Raw genomic sequence first — 18,382 nt, 5'->3', positions numbered from 1 at the left:
TAAATATATATTTTATATATATATATAATTTATATTAGTTATCTGGGTCATTCCATGTTAAATCAACCAGTTTTAAAGAAATCCCATGCATTTCAGTCTCAAAAAAATTTGAAAAAGTGCAAGGTGTACCCATGTTATCCAGGAGACGCCCTGTAAAATTATTTTGATGTAAGATCAATAATTTCTAAGATACAGCCAATTTTGTGAGGGGAGAGGGGTGTTAAATTTGACACAGCTTTATTTTTTCATCAATTTCACAAGACCATATCTCAAGAACTAAGGCACCTAATAGGCTCACTTTTGCATACTAGTACCTTTATAGGTATAGTACATAACATCAAAATGTTGATATGAGAAAAAGTTTGACATTTTTGATAACTTACTGACTGAAAACTCAATGATTACCATTATTGACACATGGCGCATTCAAAGCTGAAGTGGGAGCATTGAGCCGACCCTCACTGTCACATTAGGTGGCAGCAGTCGGATCAACCAAGGTGGTGAGGACTGAAGACTAGACAAAGGAACAGCAAGCAGGAGAGTTGCCTGCCTTTTAAAGAACCCACAACACTCAAGCTGGAAGAGGACGTTTTAAGAACTGAACTTTTTAATGGACACTTACTTTTTCTTGTTTGTTTCAGTGTCATTTTAAATGTTCCTATTCTTTTAGATAGATAGATCTTTATTGTCATTGTCACTTTTACAAAGGAACAATGAAATTGAAGTAATGTCCTGTCTTTACGAATGGGGCTTGGGTTTTCATTTTAAGGGGTTTGTTTTAGTGCTTTTGTTATGTATTTGGTTTTAGTGCAGTGTAAGGCCACACTGTGGACTTGAGCCGTCAATTACAGTGGGTTGGTGAAGGTGTGGAGCATTCTTGTACAACTGGCGACTTTAAGGGAGGAGGTACATGGTAAGAGAGGTCCATGGTTGTCGGAGCGTTTCAAAATAAATAAAGGAAGCCCTCATGCTGGGGAGTGGAACAAGTGCGAGTGGCTGTCTGAGAAGACGGCTCATCTCTGGGTTGGTGTGAGGTGGTCAGCCAGCCATGCCTTGCTGGCACATGCGGGCAGTCTGTCTTGTTATCATCACAGGGCAGCACTTAAGCAATCGCACCTGTAACTTTCACCAGTATATAAAAGGGGAGCATAGGATTGGAAAAAAGAGAAGAGAAACGAAAGGAAAATGGCACGGAGGTTAATGTGGGAAAACCAGGCAAGAGTGAGCAGGTGCAATGAGAGGAAGCAGGCGGACGGGAGTAGTGCCCCAGGAAGAAGTGTGTGGCTGGCGCTCAGGAGAGGGCTGAGGAGTTAATCCTGTAGAGTGTCCAAGTAGCAGGAGCGACCACTATGCTCAGAATTGTGCTCTTGCCGGGAGGAGCCAACGGATTGGTAGTGGTGGGTATGGAGAGGGGCTCGGCAGCTTTCCCCAGACTCCACAGGATTGTCGATGGGGAATCAGGAAAAAAAGGTTGTCTGTGCCTGCTGGGGGACTTCTCGGGATGCAAGGTCTGGAAAGGGAGAGCTAAAGAGAAGTCAGATTACCGAGGCTCATTGGACATAAATGCCTATGTTTTAACCTTGTTTAAATGGATTTTCTATTCATTGGATTTTAATTTTCAAAGCAGTCAGTCAGTCATCGTCCAAACCGCTATATCCTGTCACGGTGGGTCTGCTGGAACCAATTCCAGCCAACACAAGGAGCAAGGCAGGAAGAAACCCCTGGCAGGGTGCCAGCCCACCGCAGGACACACACACACACACACACACACACACTAGGGACAATTTAGGATCACCAATGCACCTAACCTGCATGTCTTTGGACTGTGGGAGGAAACCGGAGCACCCAGAGGAAACCCACGCAGACACAGGGGAACATGCAAACTCCACGCAGAGAGGACCCGGGAAGCGAACCCAGGTCTCCTTACTGCGAGGCAGCAGTGCTACCACTGCGCCACCATGCCACCACTGTCAAAGCACCTTTGTTTTACTGAATTACTTATTTACTGAAGATTGAACAGTGGACTTTTGAACACGGTTCTGATTTTATTCTAATAAAAGCACTGAGCACCTTTTTTGCACCTACCCCTTGCCAAATGTATGTTTTGTCTGGCAAGCTCATCCCAGTCATGACTATCAACGGTGTCGGGTTCAAGAGGCTCCCCAATCTGAAGTGGGAGCATGGAAGAAGAAGAAGAAAGTATGTATATGAAGTATGTACTGTATATTGGCTCCTGTGGGCCCTCCACCTGCAGGAGGAATAAGGGCGTGGTCCAATGTGAACTGAGTGCCAATCAAAGACAGAGGCCTTAGCAGACTGAAACCAAGACACACAAACTGAATCTTGTGAAGTGGAATGTCATGTCTCTGAAGGGGGTAGGAGCCGGAATTGGTGGGTGAGGTGGAGAGCTCTAAGCTAGATATAGTTGGGCTCATGTCCACTCATTTGCTTGGTTCTGGAACCAAACCCCTCTAACGAGGCTGGAGTCTTCTTTACTCTGAACTTGTCCTGGAGGAAAGGCGTCAGCCAGGACTGGACTCCTTACCAAGTCCCTGCCTGGTCAATGCCATGTTGGAGTTTGTCCAGGATAATGAAAGGGATTCCTCCGAGTGGCTGAAGGTCACGGAGGGGAGGACTCTTGTTTACTATATTTCCCTATACACCAAATGTCAGTTCGGAGAACTAAGCTTTTTTGGAGGCACTGGCCGAGATCCTGGAAAGGGTCCCAAGGTGGGGACTCCATAGTTCTGCTGAGAGATTTCAACACCCATGTGGGTAATGATGGAGACACCTGAAAAGGCATGATTGGGAGGAACAGCCTCCCTGATCTAAATCCAACCAGTGTTTTGTTATTGGACTTCTGTGCTAGGCATGGTTTGTCCATAGCAAACAACATGTTAGAACATAAGGTGGCTCATACATGTACTTGGTACCAGAGCACCTTAGGACAAAGATCTATGATCAAGTTCATAATCGTATCATCAAATTTGCGGGTGTATGTTTTGGATACTTAGGTCTATCCCTTCACTTCACCCATCAACTGATCACAACCTGGTGGTGAGTTGGGTCAGATGGTGGGGTAGGTGCCTGGACAGACCTGGAAAAGCCCAAGCAAATAGGGAGCATGGACTGGTGATGTTTGGGGAACGCCCTTGTCCAGAGGACTTTAAACTCCAACCTCTGAAAGAGTTTTTCCTGCATCCTGGGGGAGGCTAGGGAAATAGAGTCTGAATGGGCCTTATTCAAAGCCTCAGTCGTGGAAGTGGCTGCAAAAGAACTGCAGTCTAAAGGCCATGTGTGCCTCTCAAGGTGGCAACCCAAGGACCCGACGTTGGAGGGTCTGAGGTGCAATCATCAAGGAAAAAATGGGCAAAAATTCCACTGCCTAGAATAGAAACACTCACAGCAGGCTACAAAACGTATGTGCATGCTGTGATATCTGCCAAATGTGGGGTAACAAAGTACTTATGGGTTGGTTGTGCCCACATCTTTGCTAAAATCACAATTTATATTTGATTTTTTTTCTGTGTTTAAGGTCATGGAAAACAAAATGTAACACTTCATTAAAATTTGTGTTCGTGTTGCAGGGGTTGTTGTTTAAAACTTTTCATTTCAAAAATCAACAAAGTAACTAATTTTCTCAAGCATGCCCATACTTATGCATAACAATAGAGGTAAGCTATATATATATATATATATATATATATATATATGTATCTATAATAATAAAAGGCAAAGCCCTCACTCACTCACTCACTCACTGACTGACTGACTCACTCATCACTAATTGTCCAACTTCCCGTGTAGGTGGAAGGCTGAAATTTGGCAGGCTCATTCCTTACAGCTTACTTACAAAAGTTAGGCAGGTTTCATTTCAAAATTATACGCGTAATGGTCATAACTGGAACCTCTTTTTTGTCCATATACTGTAATGGAAGGCAGCAAGATGGCCGTAGGAGACTGAGTTGCGTGTCGCGTCATCACGCCTCCCATGTAATCACGTGAACTGACTGTGAACTCAGTACGTAGAAAAGAAGGAGGAGCCCCAAAGAGCGCTGAAGAAAACATTCATTACACAATTGAAAAGGCAGCGAAACAATAAGAAGCAAGTGAGTGACGCATACAAGCATCTTCATAAGACACGAGGTATAAAAAAGCACGGTGTAAACCGTAAGTCTAAATTAACTTTATAGAAATGCTCCCGCTGCCGTTTGCAATACCATATTCGCAAGATACAAGTTTAATGAGAAGACACGAGGTATAAAAAAGCACGGTGTAAACCGTAACCTTAAATTAACTTTATAGAAACGCTCCCGCTGCCGTTTGCAATGCCATATTCGCGAGATACAAGTTTAATGAGAAGACACGAGGTATAAACGAGAGTTTGCATCACTTTGTAACAGAGTTAAAATTGCTGTAGCGAGAAACTTTTAACTGCCGGGTCTTAGCTAACATTAAATAAACCCGTGGACATCACAACATCACAAAAGAAAGCGGCTCACGTGAAGTGACTGAACGCAGCAGGAGTGATCACTTCCATGAATCAAACCTGTTCAAAAAACACATCACAGAATTGATAAGGTAGGAAAAGAATATGAAACAAAGCACGGTATAAACCGTAACTTTAAATTAAGTTTATAGAAACGCTGCCGTTTGCAATACCATATTCGCTCCTGCGAAGCGCGGTGATTTTGCTATATATATTAAACTATTTCAACCATTGTATGATCTGCTTCACGCAACTGAAAGAGAGCACCGTGGCAGAAGTTAGCCGACTTGCTCACCAACCACAAGCGTTACCTGGTAGGTAACCACCCATACAATCAGATTGTGAATCAGACTACGAATGCCTGCAATGTAATTACCCCGATCTACATGCTGTCAAATGAACGAACCACACGCCGTGGCACAACGTTAGGGGCTTCGCCTCTACGTCCGAGGATCGATTCCCGTAAGGGAGTGCAGTGACTGTGTACTCCTGATGAGCCCACAATTACGGCGAAACACGTGTCGCATACTATGCATCTTCAAAGCACGGTGTAAACAGTAAGTTTAAATTGAGTTTATAGAAACGCTCCCGCTGCCGTTTGCAATACCATATTAGTTGACTTTGTAACAGAGTTAAAATTGCTGGAGCAATAAATTTTTAACTGCCGGGTCATGTCGCGTGTCCTTGGGTAGGTACACCAAAAAATGTATACATTTATGCATGTAATGGGCAAACAAAAAATGTACTATACCCGAAAGCACTACAGTAGTACTCAATGTATCTTTACTTCTTAAATGTTAATGTTTTACTGTTTAATGATTTATACGCTTCTTGTATGTTATTCAGATTCTTTTATCAAAATACCAGTAACAGCGCACTGCACGATAACGTGGAGTGAATACACTTGACATGAGCATTCATGTTATTTATCCTCTTTCTCTGTACGTTTACCATTCGTTTGCTCAGAGGTTGATGCGCTTGCTGCTTAATGAGCAGCTCTTCACCCTAGCGTCCCGCTGCTTCTCTTCTTTCGTCGGCATCTTTCCCGTTAAAACTGATTTTTTTTAAAACTTAGTATGTTTTCTTTAATTTTTCAGTTAAGCTGGCACTTAAGTCTTCAATCTGCCTCAAGAATGATTAGCGAAGGTGGTAGACAATGAAAACGGCAGCCGTACGCATCCGCCACGCACGCACTGGTGCGCGCAGCTGTGAGTTCATTCTACAATAAAATAAAATAAAGATAAAAAGAGTAATAACTTGCAGCACCGCTATTCAATTACACTTGCCTAACGCCTCTCCTAAGGGGAAATACTGTGGGATCTGGGCATCCGTCAAAGCAGCAATCACAAGCCCGATTAGAAAGCGGGAAGCTGTGATTTGTCCTCTCCCTCCCATGTAACAATCACAGCCCGTGTTGCAACGCACTATGTATGTATATGTATATATGTGTATGTGTGTGTATATGTATGTGTATATATGTATATATATCTATATGTTCATATGTGTGGGAAAGCGAATAGTTGACGTGACGTAGTATATGTGTACCAAATTTCAAGTCAATAGGTGAAACGGTTTGCGAGCTACAGCTGATTTAAAATCCTGGACAGACAAACGAATAGCCACAGTAGCGTATTATAGAAGAACATTTTACTGTTTAATAATTTATATTTATATGCAATGTGCTTCTTATATATTACTTCATATTCTCATATGATAATGATGTTAATGTTGTTTATATTGATTTCTATGTTATTGTAAGTGCTCTTTATTTGTGGAAAAATAAATTTGGCAATTAAACTTATTTTATACATACATTTCATTTTTTTCTCTTGCACTCAGTGAGCGAATCCACTGGGTAATCAGCTATATATATATATATATGATATATAGATAGATATATGTGTATGTATGTAGATATACAAATATGTATATGTATATATATGTATATATGTGTATATATATGTAGATATACAAATATGTATATGTATATATATGTATATATGTGTATATATATGTAGATATACAAATATGTATATGTATATATATGTATATATACAAATATGTATATGTATATATGTGTATATATATGTAGATATACAAATATGTATATGTATATATATATGTGTATGTATGTGTGTATATGTATGTGTGTATATATATGTTGATATATGTATATATATATATATGTGGATGTGTATATGTATATATATGTATATATGTTTATGTATATATATGTTTACATAACCTCTTTAACACACTACTTCTCCGCTGCGAAGCGCGGGTATTTTGCTAGTATGTATATATAGAAGAGAAGGTCTGTGATACGGTTTGCATATTTGCAGCTGGAGATCCACAAAGGGAGAAAAATGAATCACGTATCATAAAGTAATTTTTATGCCTGAGCTTTTAACCCCTGCCAGGGGTCTTCATCAGAGGATAATGCTTAGACTTACAAGAATCAAAGGCAATATATAGCAAAAAATTATGTGGGGTTTGGCTAAGTCAGTGTGATCGGGGGGGGGGGGGGCATTGGGGGGGGGGTACTGGGTGTACAGTTTATTTCTTATGAACATGTTCTTCTTAAGTTTGCATATGCTGGATTTATGTCCAAGTGTCTGTTGATGGCGTTTGATTGCCAAGATTTGGCCAGCTCTCTGGCACTTTTAGTACTGGCCTTACATTTTACTTGTACATTGTCCCAGTTAAATATATGTCCTGTTGATTTAGTATGCGTATAGATCAATGATAGTGAGTCTGTTCTTCTAATGGCGTTGCGATGTTCCTGTATACGTGTTGCGATTCTTTTTGAAGTTTGTCCTATCAAATGAGAACGCCATCAACAGAAACTTGGACATACAGTGCATCCGGAAAGTATTCACAGCGCATCACTTTTTCCACATTTTGTTATGTTACAGCCTTATTCCAAAATGGATTAAATTCATTTTTCCCTCAGAATTCTACACACAACAGCCCATAATGACAACGTGAAAAAAGTTTACTTGAGATTTTTGCAAATTAATTAAAAATAAAAAAATTGAGAAAGCACATGTACATAAGTATTCACAGCCTTTGCCATGAAGCTCATAATTGAGCTCAGGTGCATCCTGTTTCCCCTGATCATCCTTGAGATGTTTCTGCAGCTTAATTGGAGTCCACCTGTGGTAAATTCAGTTGATTGAACATGATTTGGAAAGGCACACACCTGTCTATATAAGTTCCCACAGTTGACAGTTCATGTCAGAGCACAAACCAAGCATGAAGTCAAAGGAATTGTCTGTAGACCTCCGAGACAGGATTGTCTCGAGGCACATATCTGGGGAAGGTTACAGAAAAATTTCTGCTGCTTTGAAGGTCCCAATGAGCACAGTGGCCTCCATCATCCGTAAATGGAAGAAGTTCAAAACCACCAGGACTCTTCCTAGAGCTGGCCGGCCATCTAAACTGAGTGATCGGGGGAGAAGGGCCTTAGACAGGGAGGTGACCAAGAACCCGATGGTCACTCTGTCAGAGCTCCAGAGGTCCTCTGTGGAGAGAGAAGAACCTTCCAGAAGGACAACCATCTCTGCAGCAATCTACCAATCAGGCCTGTATGGTAGAGTGGCCAGACGGAAGCCACTCCTTAGTAAAAGGCACATGGCAGCCCACCTGGAGTTTGCCAAAAGGCACCTGAAGAACTCTCAGACCATGAGAAAGAAAATTCTCTAGTCTGATGAGACAAAGATTGAACTCTTTGGTGTGAATGCCAGGTGTCACATTTGGAGGAAACCAGGCACCGCTCATCACCAGCCCAATACCATCCCTACAGTGAAGCATGGTGGTGGCAGCATCATGCTGTGGGGATGTTTATCAGCGGCAGGGACTAAGAGACTAGTCAGGATAAAGGGAAAGATGACTGCAGCAATGTACAGAGACATCCTGGATGAAAACCTGCTCCAGAGCGCTCTTGACCTCAGACTGGAGCGACGTTTCATCTTAGGACAACGACCCTAAGCACACAGCCAGGATATCAAAGGAGTGGCTTCAGGACAACTCTGTGAATGTTCTTGAGTGGCCCAGCCAGAGCCCAGACTTGAATCCAATTGAACATCTCTGGAGAGATCTTAAAATGGCTGTGCACCGACACTTCCCATCCAACCTGATGGAGATTGAGAGGTGCTGCAAAGAGGAATGGGCGAAACTGGCCAAGAATAGGTGTGCCAAGCTTGTGCCATCATATTCAAAAAGACTTGAGGCTGTAATTTTTGCCAAAGGTGCATCGACAAAATATTGAGCAAAGGCTGTGAATACTTATGTACATGTGAGATTGCTCAGTTTTGTTTTTTTTTTTAATAAATTTGCAAAAACCTCAAGTAAACTTTTTTCACGTTGTCATTATGGGGTGTTGTGTGTAGAATTCTGAGGAAAAAAATGAATTTAATCCATTTTGGAATAAGGCTGTAACATAAAATGCGGAAAAAGTGATGCGCTGTGAATACTTTCCGGATGCACTGTAAATCCAGCATATGCAAACTTAAGAAGAACATGTTCATAATAAATAAACTGTACACCCAATACCCAACCCCCCCCCCCCCCCCCCCCAAATGCCTTTTCTGACAGCCCTGGGCAGGAATCCAGAGTTAGTCACACTCTTTCTTTCTCTCTCACACACACCTAAACCATTCACACAGGGGCCAATATAGACTGCCCAGTCAACCTAAGACACAGCACATGCTTGGCATGCTGGAGGAAAACTGGTATAACCAGAAACAGTTCTTGAAGTGGAACCAAATTAGAGGTAACTCTTGTATTTTTTTTTATAGCATCACTAGCATTAGATTGAACAGTGGTGGGCGGGTGTGCTCGTGAAGTGCTACAAAACAAGTATATTCAATAGAAGAGCAGTCCCTCCTGAAATTATGACTGGTATGACACAGTGACATTTGATCAAACAGTGTTTGGGGAGTAGGCTGGGGGATGTCTCTGTGAAACCTCAAGCACTGCAAAAAAAGTACATATGATAAAAAAAAGAGGACCCTTATGAAATCATGTGTTGTACGAAATACAGTGGCATTCAGTCGAAGTGTGGGAGTGTGTCCCCATGTGAAATTGAGGCATGAGTACAGCACAACAGTACTCTCCGGTATGCTTAGAAATGTTGGCGGTACTCTATATTGAAACTGGAAGAGCATTACTCAGAAAACTAACATGGGGGATAATGTGCAGCAGACAGCATCTGGGTATGGTAAATGGAGTTTGAACTGTAAAACTGTATGCTGTCACACTTCAAAGTTACTATAAGCAATATGAACAAATCAAGTATTAGCACTATGTGTCATTCTCAATAGAGTCAAAATGGTGATCAGAATCTGACTCAGGGTCTTCATATTCCTTATCACTGGCATTCAATGATTTCCACAACTTTACAGTATATTTTTCTTTTTTCTGAAGATGACATTTCCCTAGTATAAACTTCAAGTCTCATTACACGTTAACCAAACAATCTCCATGGTTTTGCTACATCACACCAGTTTAGTGAGTAACTATATAATACTAAGCTGTCCTGAACCCAATTTATTTGATGCCTTTTGTGCAAAGCTGTGTCATGTTGTACAAATGACCAATCATTAACAACTACACATTACTGGAATGGTATGAACCACAGCTATCCAATGGTAATAACTGCATATTTTCCAAATAAAAGAGAGCAAACAATTGTAGAAACTTATGATTTAAGACAACCTTGGTATGTAAAAGGTACCATTATTGCTTTTGATTGACTTGCAGGTTTACTTCAATGCGCGGAAAAAAAGTTAGACACTTACCTTCTTGTAGGAATTCCCTGAAAGAAAATATAGATTTGAATAAAAACCAATACGACCCTCTGGGAACCCAAATGTGAAAGTAAAGTAGCCCAATCATATACCGGATTGTGGACAACCAGACAGTTGCCAGAATTGTTTTTACAAATTATTCTGTTTATTTAAGCACGCATTTCTGAACTTACTTAATCCACTTAAAGGTGCCAAACAGCATCAATCACAAGGCATGCAATCTATTCTGGATAAAACTTATGTTTGATCACAGAAATGAAATCATCAGATGACTGCTTAACATAATTTGGGAAGCACTCATGCATATCTGAATCTATCAAGGGTAATGAGTTTCATTTTAATTTTTCTCCGTTGCAAAGTTGTTTTCCAAGGCCAGGTGCTGCACACAGCTTTTCATGTATGTAATATTTTATAATTCTGATGATTTCAGTAGACTACTATTAGGGATAAAAAAAAAAAAAACTGCTATAAAAGTAGAAACATTTTAAATAAACTGTATATTTCTTTTTACATCACCTTATAGTGGAGTGCTTTTAAGGAAATTCTCTCATTCTGCTTAATCGGTATAGTAGAGGACACTATAAATCAGTTACAGTTGAATATCCACATTGTTCATATGAACGCAATATGCTGTAAATGAATATCGACGATACCCTTTTCTTGGTACTGACACATATGCCTGCTTTTATTGATAATATAACAAAACAGTTAATTATTAATATCCTTCCTTAAACCATTTTTCCATACCTGCGAGTATTTAAATTATGGCTTACATAAAATTTATTAATATTGTGGTGCTCCTTTTTAACGATTAGTATACTAGAATGATTAAAGTACATTTTAACTTATGTTACTCACATGGAAATATTTCAGCATACCTTTATTTTATTGTAGGCCTCAATGAAATTCTCAAAACCCATTTCTTGTTCCAGGTTGAGCCTTAGTGCTTCTAGTCGGCTGAAAATACTATCTTGATCACCATCACTTGCAACATCAACATCTGAGTCATCTACAGATTGAGAATAAATATTAAATATGGACAACTTTAATATTACTTCTATGGTTTATACATACATATTCTCCATAATATGCTCCAAATTTCTTAATATGCTTTAAACAGCAAGAATGCTAAATTCAGTGGTCTGAATGAATTTAACATGTCTCATGTATTAAATGATCACAATTTTAAAAAAAAATGTAATAACACTTCAAATACCCAAAACGTTTAGTGATGCTATTTTCTAATGTGTCAACAGAAATTTACAGCAATTAACAAAAAACAGTTCAGAGAATCAATACTTTGCTGATTACTACCTGAATGCCACTCTTCATTAAGATCACTCTCAGTGCTGAGGCGGTTATCTTCCTCTCCATCACTGACTCCATTGATGTCAGCTTCAGTACCATCAACAGCATCTGCATGATTTTTATTGAATGCAACATCATCATCTTCACTGTACTCCTCACTTGGATGTTCCTGCAGCAGTCTTTCCATTGAAGCCTGCAGCGCTGTTAAATCGTCGTCAGGTTCCTCAAACATTCTGCAGAAATAAATAAATGCTAATATGGAGCTCTCAATGGGTGCAGTGATATTTCAGTTCTGATATTAATTGTAGTTTTAGTTTTTATTTTATTTTATAAAATTTATTTTTATTTTGTTGTAGTTTTCAATGGAGTCAACAATTTTTATTTTTATTTAGTTCTGTGTTTAAAATTTTAGTTTTTATTTTATTTAGTTCTGGCTTTTTTACATAATATTAGTACAATTTTAGTTTTTTTTTTTCTCTATTGCAAGACCACAAATGCTGGCCTACACATATTTCAATGCCAGTTATGTTTCAGTCAACAAAATACACTCACAGTTCATAATGCTGTTAAACACTGCTTGACTATCAAGCAGATTAAGTGGCCAATTGAGTACAGTCAGCAAGATCAACTGTTTCAACACAAGAAACCAGTCTGTGCAAGCACGTTGCTGTTAAGCTTTAAACAAGCAAGCATTTAGAGAGATTTTTTCATGTTGCAACAACGTCCATTGCGCAGATAGCCACACAGTAAAAATATTTGCTTGATGAGCGTCTGTAATGCAGGTGCACAGATGAAATCCTACCTACTGGCGCCAGCAGACTGTACGTTGACAATTTCTGCTGCCAGTACTGAAGGGCAGTGACGTGTGGTGAGGTTCACGGCTGGTGAGGCACTGACTCCTTCACAGTCAGATTTACAAATATATGAACCCAAAAGAGTAGCTTATTCACTATTCAATTGGCAGCACGCACATTGACTACTGGTTAAGTTTCATATCTCATCAGCATTCTTTACACACACATAGGTAAGGTATATTTGGCTAAGAAAGAACATTACATTTATAGCAGCGTGAGAGCGCATTTGTTCTGCACCCTCCATGTGCTCTAAATTTGTCGTTGCAATTTCACAATTCAAACTCATTCGATACAAGTGGTGTACAAAAAAAATGGATTTCAATTTTGACCTTAATTGATTTAGTTGTTTTTAAAAGCTTTTAATTCTGATGCTTAAATCAATTTTAGTACAGACTGTTCAACAAAAGGAGGAAGAGGAGGAGGTTTGGAGCACGCACTAATACAGTGCATTGCCGCACCCACCACATGACAAACCAACTCAAGATCCAGATTATGACCCGACTGCAGCCAAGACAAGAAAAACAAAAGAATATTTTTATTTAAGGTCAAAATTTAGTTTTTAAATATTGGATTTTTCTTTTTCTTAGTCGGTTCTCATTTTTCATAAAATTGAAAAGGTAAGACCATAAACGATTTATTTGTAAACTAGCAAAATACCCGCGCTTCGCAGCGGCAAAGTACTGCTTTAAAATTTTTATTAAGAAGAAAAGTAAACCTTTTTAAACTGAGGGAAAATATACCAATAATTATTTGTTAAGGATCTCTTTGTATACCACGTTGTCAGTTCAGCCCTCCGGTTGTAATATGACCAAGCTGTGCGCTGAGCTTACTCTTCAGCATGTAACGTATAGCTGGCCATGTGAAAAGCAATCTTGCCTCAAATCAATGCCAACCTTTTGTAGGGTCTGTCCCTGAGACTTACTAATTGTCATTGCGAAGCTGAGCCTTACTGGAAATTGGAGGCGTTTGAATTGAAATGGGTTTCATCGATAAACTCTCAAAAGCTGGATGCGAAGTTAAACATTCATAAACATCAAAGTGTCCACTACTCAAATCGTCACCTGTGAACCTAAGATGTTTAAGAGGCATTGGCGGTTGTCCAAAGATGTAAAATATTTGGCCATTTCGGTACACAGCGACAACCGAACAATTCAGCGGCAGCCATCAACTCACATGCAGAACCACAGGTGAAGGGCTTAAGCATTTCACTCTTATATAGAGGACTATTTCATATTTGTTAGGTAGAATGCCCAGAGGGGACTGGGCGGTCTTGTGGCCTGGAACCCCAGCAGATTTTATTTTTTTCTCCAGCCGTCTGGATTTTTTTTTGTTTGTTTTTTCTGTCCTCCCTGGCCATTGGACCTTTCTCTATTCTATGTTAACTAATGTTGCCTTATTTCAATTTCTTACTTTGTCTTTTATTTTTGTTTTCTTCATTATGTAATGCACTTTGAGCTACTTTTTTGTATGAAAATGTGCTATATAAATAAATGTTGTTGTTGTTATAGTGCTCCTTTGTAGTATAATTATCTCTTGTACCGTCATCAGTCCACACCTTGAACCTGTCCCAGTCATTCAATACATAAGACACAATGTTCCTCCGGATATCAAGAGTGAGCCTGATATGGCCGTGCAATATGTAACACAGAGAATGGAAAAGGCAGTCGCCATCTCCGGGCATGGAAACCACTCGGTAAGTGACAGTTCTTTGATCGATGGTGATCACCTCGATAGACATGTTAATGGGGGTACGGTTGGAACAATAAAGGAAATGGGTATCTGAACAAAGTAAACCAAGTCTAAAATACCTACACAATAACTATAATTGTAATAAACGAACAATAAAACAGTGGAGAAGCCGTGGATTAAATAAAAAGGTTGCTGTTTTCAGCAGGGAGACGTGAATACCGTGGCAAAGCAAGGAAGGGAATGAAGAGACCGGAGCGATGGACGGCCTTATATAGGCAGGCAGCCAACTAAGTGGGAGGCGTGAGGATGGGGGACCCAACACCGCCTCACATGGCAACCGAGCTGCAGGCTATGGACGTATATATGTACGTAAAGTAGGATTCAGTTAGCATTGGAAACCCGCGTACCAAATTTCTTGAAGATGGGCCCATAACTAACAAAGACCATTGGAAAGTTCAATATGGCGGCTGACAGTGGCGTCATACCACCGAAATAAGTACGTACATCGGTTTCAGTTAGCGCAGGGAAGCCGCCTACCAAATTTCGTGAAGATGGGGCCATAAATAAGAAAGTTTAACATGGCGGATGTTGTCGACCGTTACGCGTAGAATTTTGAAATGAAACCTGCTTAACTTTTGTAAGTAAGCTGTAAGGAATGAGCCTGCCAAATTTCAGCCTTCTACCTACATGGGAAGTTGGAGAATTAGTGATGAGTGAGTCAGTGAGGGCTTTGCCTTTTCTTAGTATAGATGAAGTCCATGCACCTATCCTTCTCCACGAAAATCTCCGTCACCTTTTTGTAAAAGTCCTCCTATATATACACACACACACATATATATATATATATATATATATATATATATATATATACATACACACACATATATATATATATATATATATATATACACACACACACATTATATATATATATATGTATATATAATAATAAAAAGCAAAGCCCTCACTGACTGATTCACTCACTCACTGACTGACTGACTCACTCATCACTAATTCTCCAACTTCCCGTGTAGGTGGAAGGCTGAAATTTGGCAGGCTGATTCCTTACAGCTTACTTACAAAAGTTAGGCAGGTTTCATTTCGAAATTCAACGCGTAATGGTCATAACTGGAACCTCTTTTTTCACAATATACTGTAATGGACGGCAGCTCGATGGCCGTGGGAGGAGGAGTTGAGTGTCACGTCATCACGCCTCCCACGTAATCACGTGAAAAGACTGTGAACGCAGTAGGGACAAATGAAGGAGGAGCCGCAAACAGCGAAGAACAAAAAATTCATTAAACAATTGAGAAGGGAGAGAGTGAAGCATACAAGCATGTTCATAAGGGAAACAAAGCACGGTGTAAAACGTAAGTATAAATTAAGTTTATAGAAACGCTCCCGCTGCGGATTGCAATAACATATTCGCGAGATAAAAGTTTAATGAGAAGACACGAGGTATAAACGAACCACACGCCGTAGCGCAACGTTAGGGGCAACAGTTTCAACCATTCTATGATCTGCTTCTCGCAACTGAAAGACGGCACATGGCGGATGTTAGCCCACTTGCTGACCGCAACGTTAGGGGCTTCAACTCTGGCGCTGACGATATTCGATTCTCGAGAGGGGATGCAGTGAGTGTGTATGCCTGATGAGCCCAGAATTAAGGAGAAACACGTGTCGCATACTCTTTGCATTATTTGAAAGTAAACTATTAAAACCATTCTATGATCAGCTTCTGGGAACAGAAAGAGGGCACGTGGCGGATGTAAGGCGACTTCCTGCCCAACCACAAGCGTAACCTGGCAGGTAACCATCCATACAGTCAGATTGTGATTCAGAAAACGAATGCCATGAATTTAATTACCACGATCTACATACTGTCAAATAAACGAAACACACGCCGTAGCAGGACAGCTGTGAAAAGCGAGGTTCACAAAAAAACAGATCCTTAACAAATTGTTATTGGTATATTTTCGATCCGTTTAAAAAGGTTTTATTTTCTTCTTAAAAAATTAAAAGCAGTACTTCGCCGCAACGAAGCGCGAGAATTTGGCTATATATATCTGCTAATCACAATTAAAAGAGGGCACGTGGCGGATTTTAGACGACTTCATGACCAAACATAAGTGTTACCTGCCAGGTAGGGTTACCACTTTTAATACAAAAAAATAAGGGACGCATACTACAGCGGGTGCCACATCCCAGTGCCAACAGTTTGCAGACTCTACTTAAAAGACCCGCCCTCCTCACTGGACAGTTAAAAAGACCAATCAAACTAACGATGACATCAAGTATTACCCAATCAAAAGTAGGAAAGGAGGCATTTTCATAAAATGCGTGTGGGATGATTTGCATGAGACGCTGCTTTAAAAAAAATGATAAAAAAAATACGGGACAAATCCCGTCCCGTATTGATTCAAAACGGGACACGCAATTTCATTCTCAAATACGGGACGATTCCGTATTTTAAAGGACAGGTGGCAACCCTACAGTGCCAGGTAACCACCCATACAATCAGATTGTGATTCAGACTAGGAATGCAATGAATGTAATTACCCTGATCTACATACAAGGCGAAAGTCTTGCAACATTCAAAGATGATGGGTTGGGATAAGTACACCATAGAACATAAAAGAGCTTATGAAGCCTTGAACCGAAAAAAGCAAGATCTCAGAGATCGTAAAAAAAAAAAAATAAGAGGTAATGTCGTTTTACTCGCTGTAGATTTTAGTCAAACATTACCAGTTATTTCATGAGGGAGACAAGCAGATGAACTCAACGCGTGTTTAAAATCCATGCTTCTCCCACGCTCGGTTATATGTCGCGTGTTCTCGGGTAGGTGCACCAAAAAATGTATACATTAAAGCATGTAATGGGCAAACAAAAAATGAGGTATACCCGAAGGCACTGCAGTAGTACTTAATGTAACTTTACTTCTTAAATGTTAATGTTTTACTGTTTAATAATTTATACGCTTCTTATATGTTGTTCAAATTCTTTTATCAAAACACCAGTGACAGCGCAATGCACGATAACGTGGAGTGAATACACCATACGCATGCGCCCACGGCCGCCCTGGTGTGTGCAGATAGGAGTTGATTCTACAATAAAATAAAATAAAGATAAAAACCCAGGATTGTTTCCTGCCTTGTGCCCTGTGTTGGCTGAGATTGGCTCCAGCAGACCCCCGTGACCCTGTGTTCGGATTCAGCGGGTTGAAAAATGGATGGATGGATGGATAAAAAGAGTAATACAATCATCACCCATAAAGCAGATAGTAGACGTGACGTTCTATATGTGTACCAGATTTCAAGTCAATAGGTGAAACTGTTTGCGAGCTACAGGTGATTTAAAATCCTGGACAGACAAACGAATAGTCACGGTAGCAAATTACAGAAGAAGATTTTACTGTTTAATAATTTATATTTATATGAAATGTGCTTCTTATGTATTACTTCATATTCTCATATGATAATGATGAAAATGTTGTTTATATTGATTTGTATGTTATTGAAACTGCATGTATGTGTGTATATGTATGTATATATAATATTTGTGTATATATATATCTACTAGCAAAATACCCGCGCTTCGCAGCGGAGAAGTAGTGTGTTAAAGAGGTTATGAAAAAGTAAAGGAAACATTTTAAAAATAACGTAACATGATTGTCAATGTAATTGTGTTGTCATTGTTATGAGTGTTGCTGTCATATATATATACATATACACTCATAACAATGACAACACAATTACATTGACAATCATGTTACGTTATTTTTAAAATGTTTCCTTTAGCAACACTCATAACAATGACAACACAATTACATTGACAATCATGTTACGTTATTTTTAAAATGTTTCCTTTACTTTTTCATAACCTCTTTAACACACTACTTCTCCGCTGCGAAGCGCGGGTATGTTGCTATATATATATATATATCTGTATGTGTATATATATATATATATATATATATATATATATATATATATATATATGTGTGTGTGTGTGTGTGTGTATGTATGTGTATATATATATATATATATATATATATATATATATATATATATATATGTTGATATGTGTATACATATATATATATGTATATATATGTGGATGTGTATATGTATATATATATGTAGATATGTATATATATGTATATATGTATATGTATATATATGTTTATATGTGTGTGTGTGTATATTATATATATATATATATATATATATAAA

At 39.3% G+C, this 18,382-nt stretch overlaps 1 protein-coding gene across 2 annotated transcripts in view; it reads right to left on the bottom strand.

The window, feature by feature from the left end:
• The window catches only part of nek1 (NIMA-related kinase 1), a 331,746-nt gene that overhangs the window by 25,538 nt on the left and 287,826 nt on the right, over window positions 1-18,382 (bottom strand). For both annotated transcript variants that reach the window (XM_051927638.1, XM_051927639.1), the window contains exons 32-33: window positions 11,614-11,840; window positions 11,178-11,308 (exon numbers count right to left, since the gene is read on the bottom strand). In XM_051927638.1, the coding sequence (XP_051783598.1) occupies window positions 11,178-11,308; window positions 11,614-11,840 (358 nt within the window). The remainder of the gene's footprint in view (window positions 1-11,177; window positions 11,309-11,613; window positions 11,841-18,382) is intronic.

This window comes from Erpetoichthys calabaricus, chromosome 5, assembly GCF_900747795.2.
Source record: "Erpetoichthys calabaricus chromosome 5, fErpCal1.3, whole genome shotgun sequence".
In the NCBI taxonomy this organism is placed as follows: Eukaryota; Metazoa; Chordata; class Cladistia; order Polypteriformes; family Polypteridae; genus Erpetoichthys; species Erpetoichthys calabaricus.
Note: the sequence above shows the minus strand (reverse complement) of the source record. Positions and strands in the feature narration are given on the sequence as shown.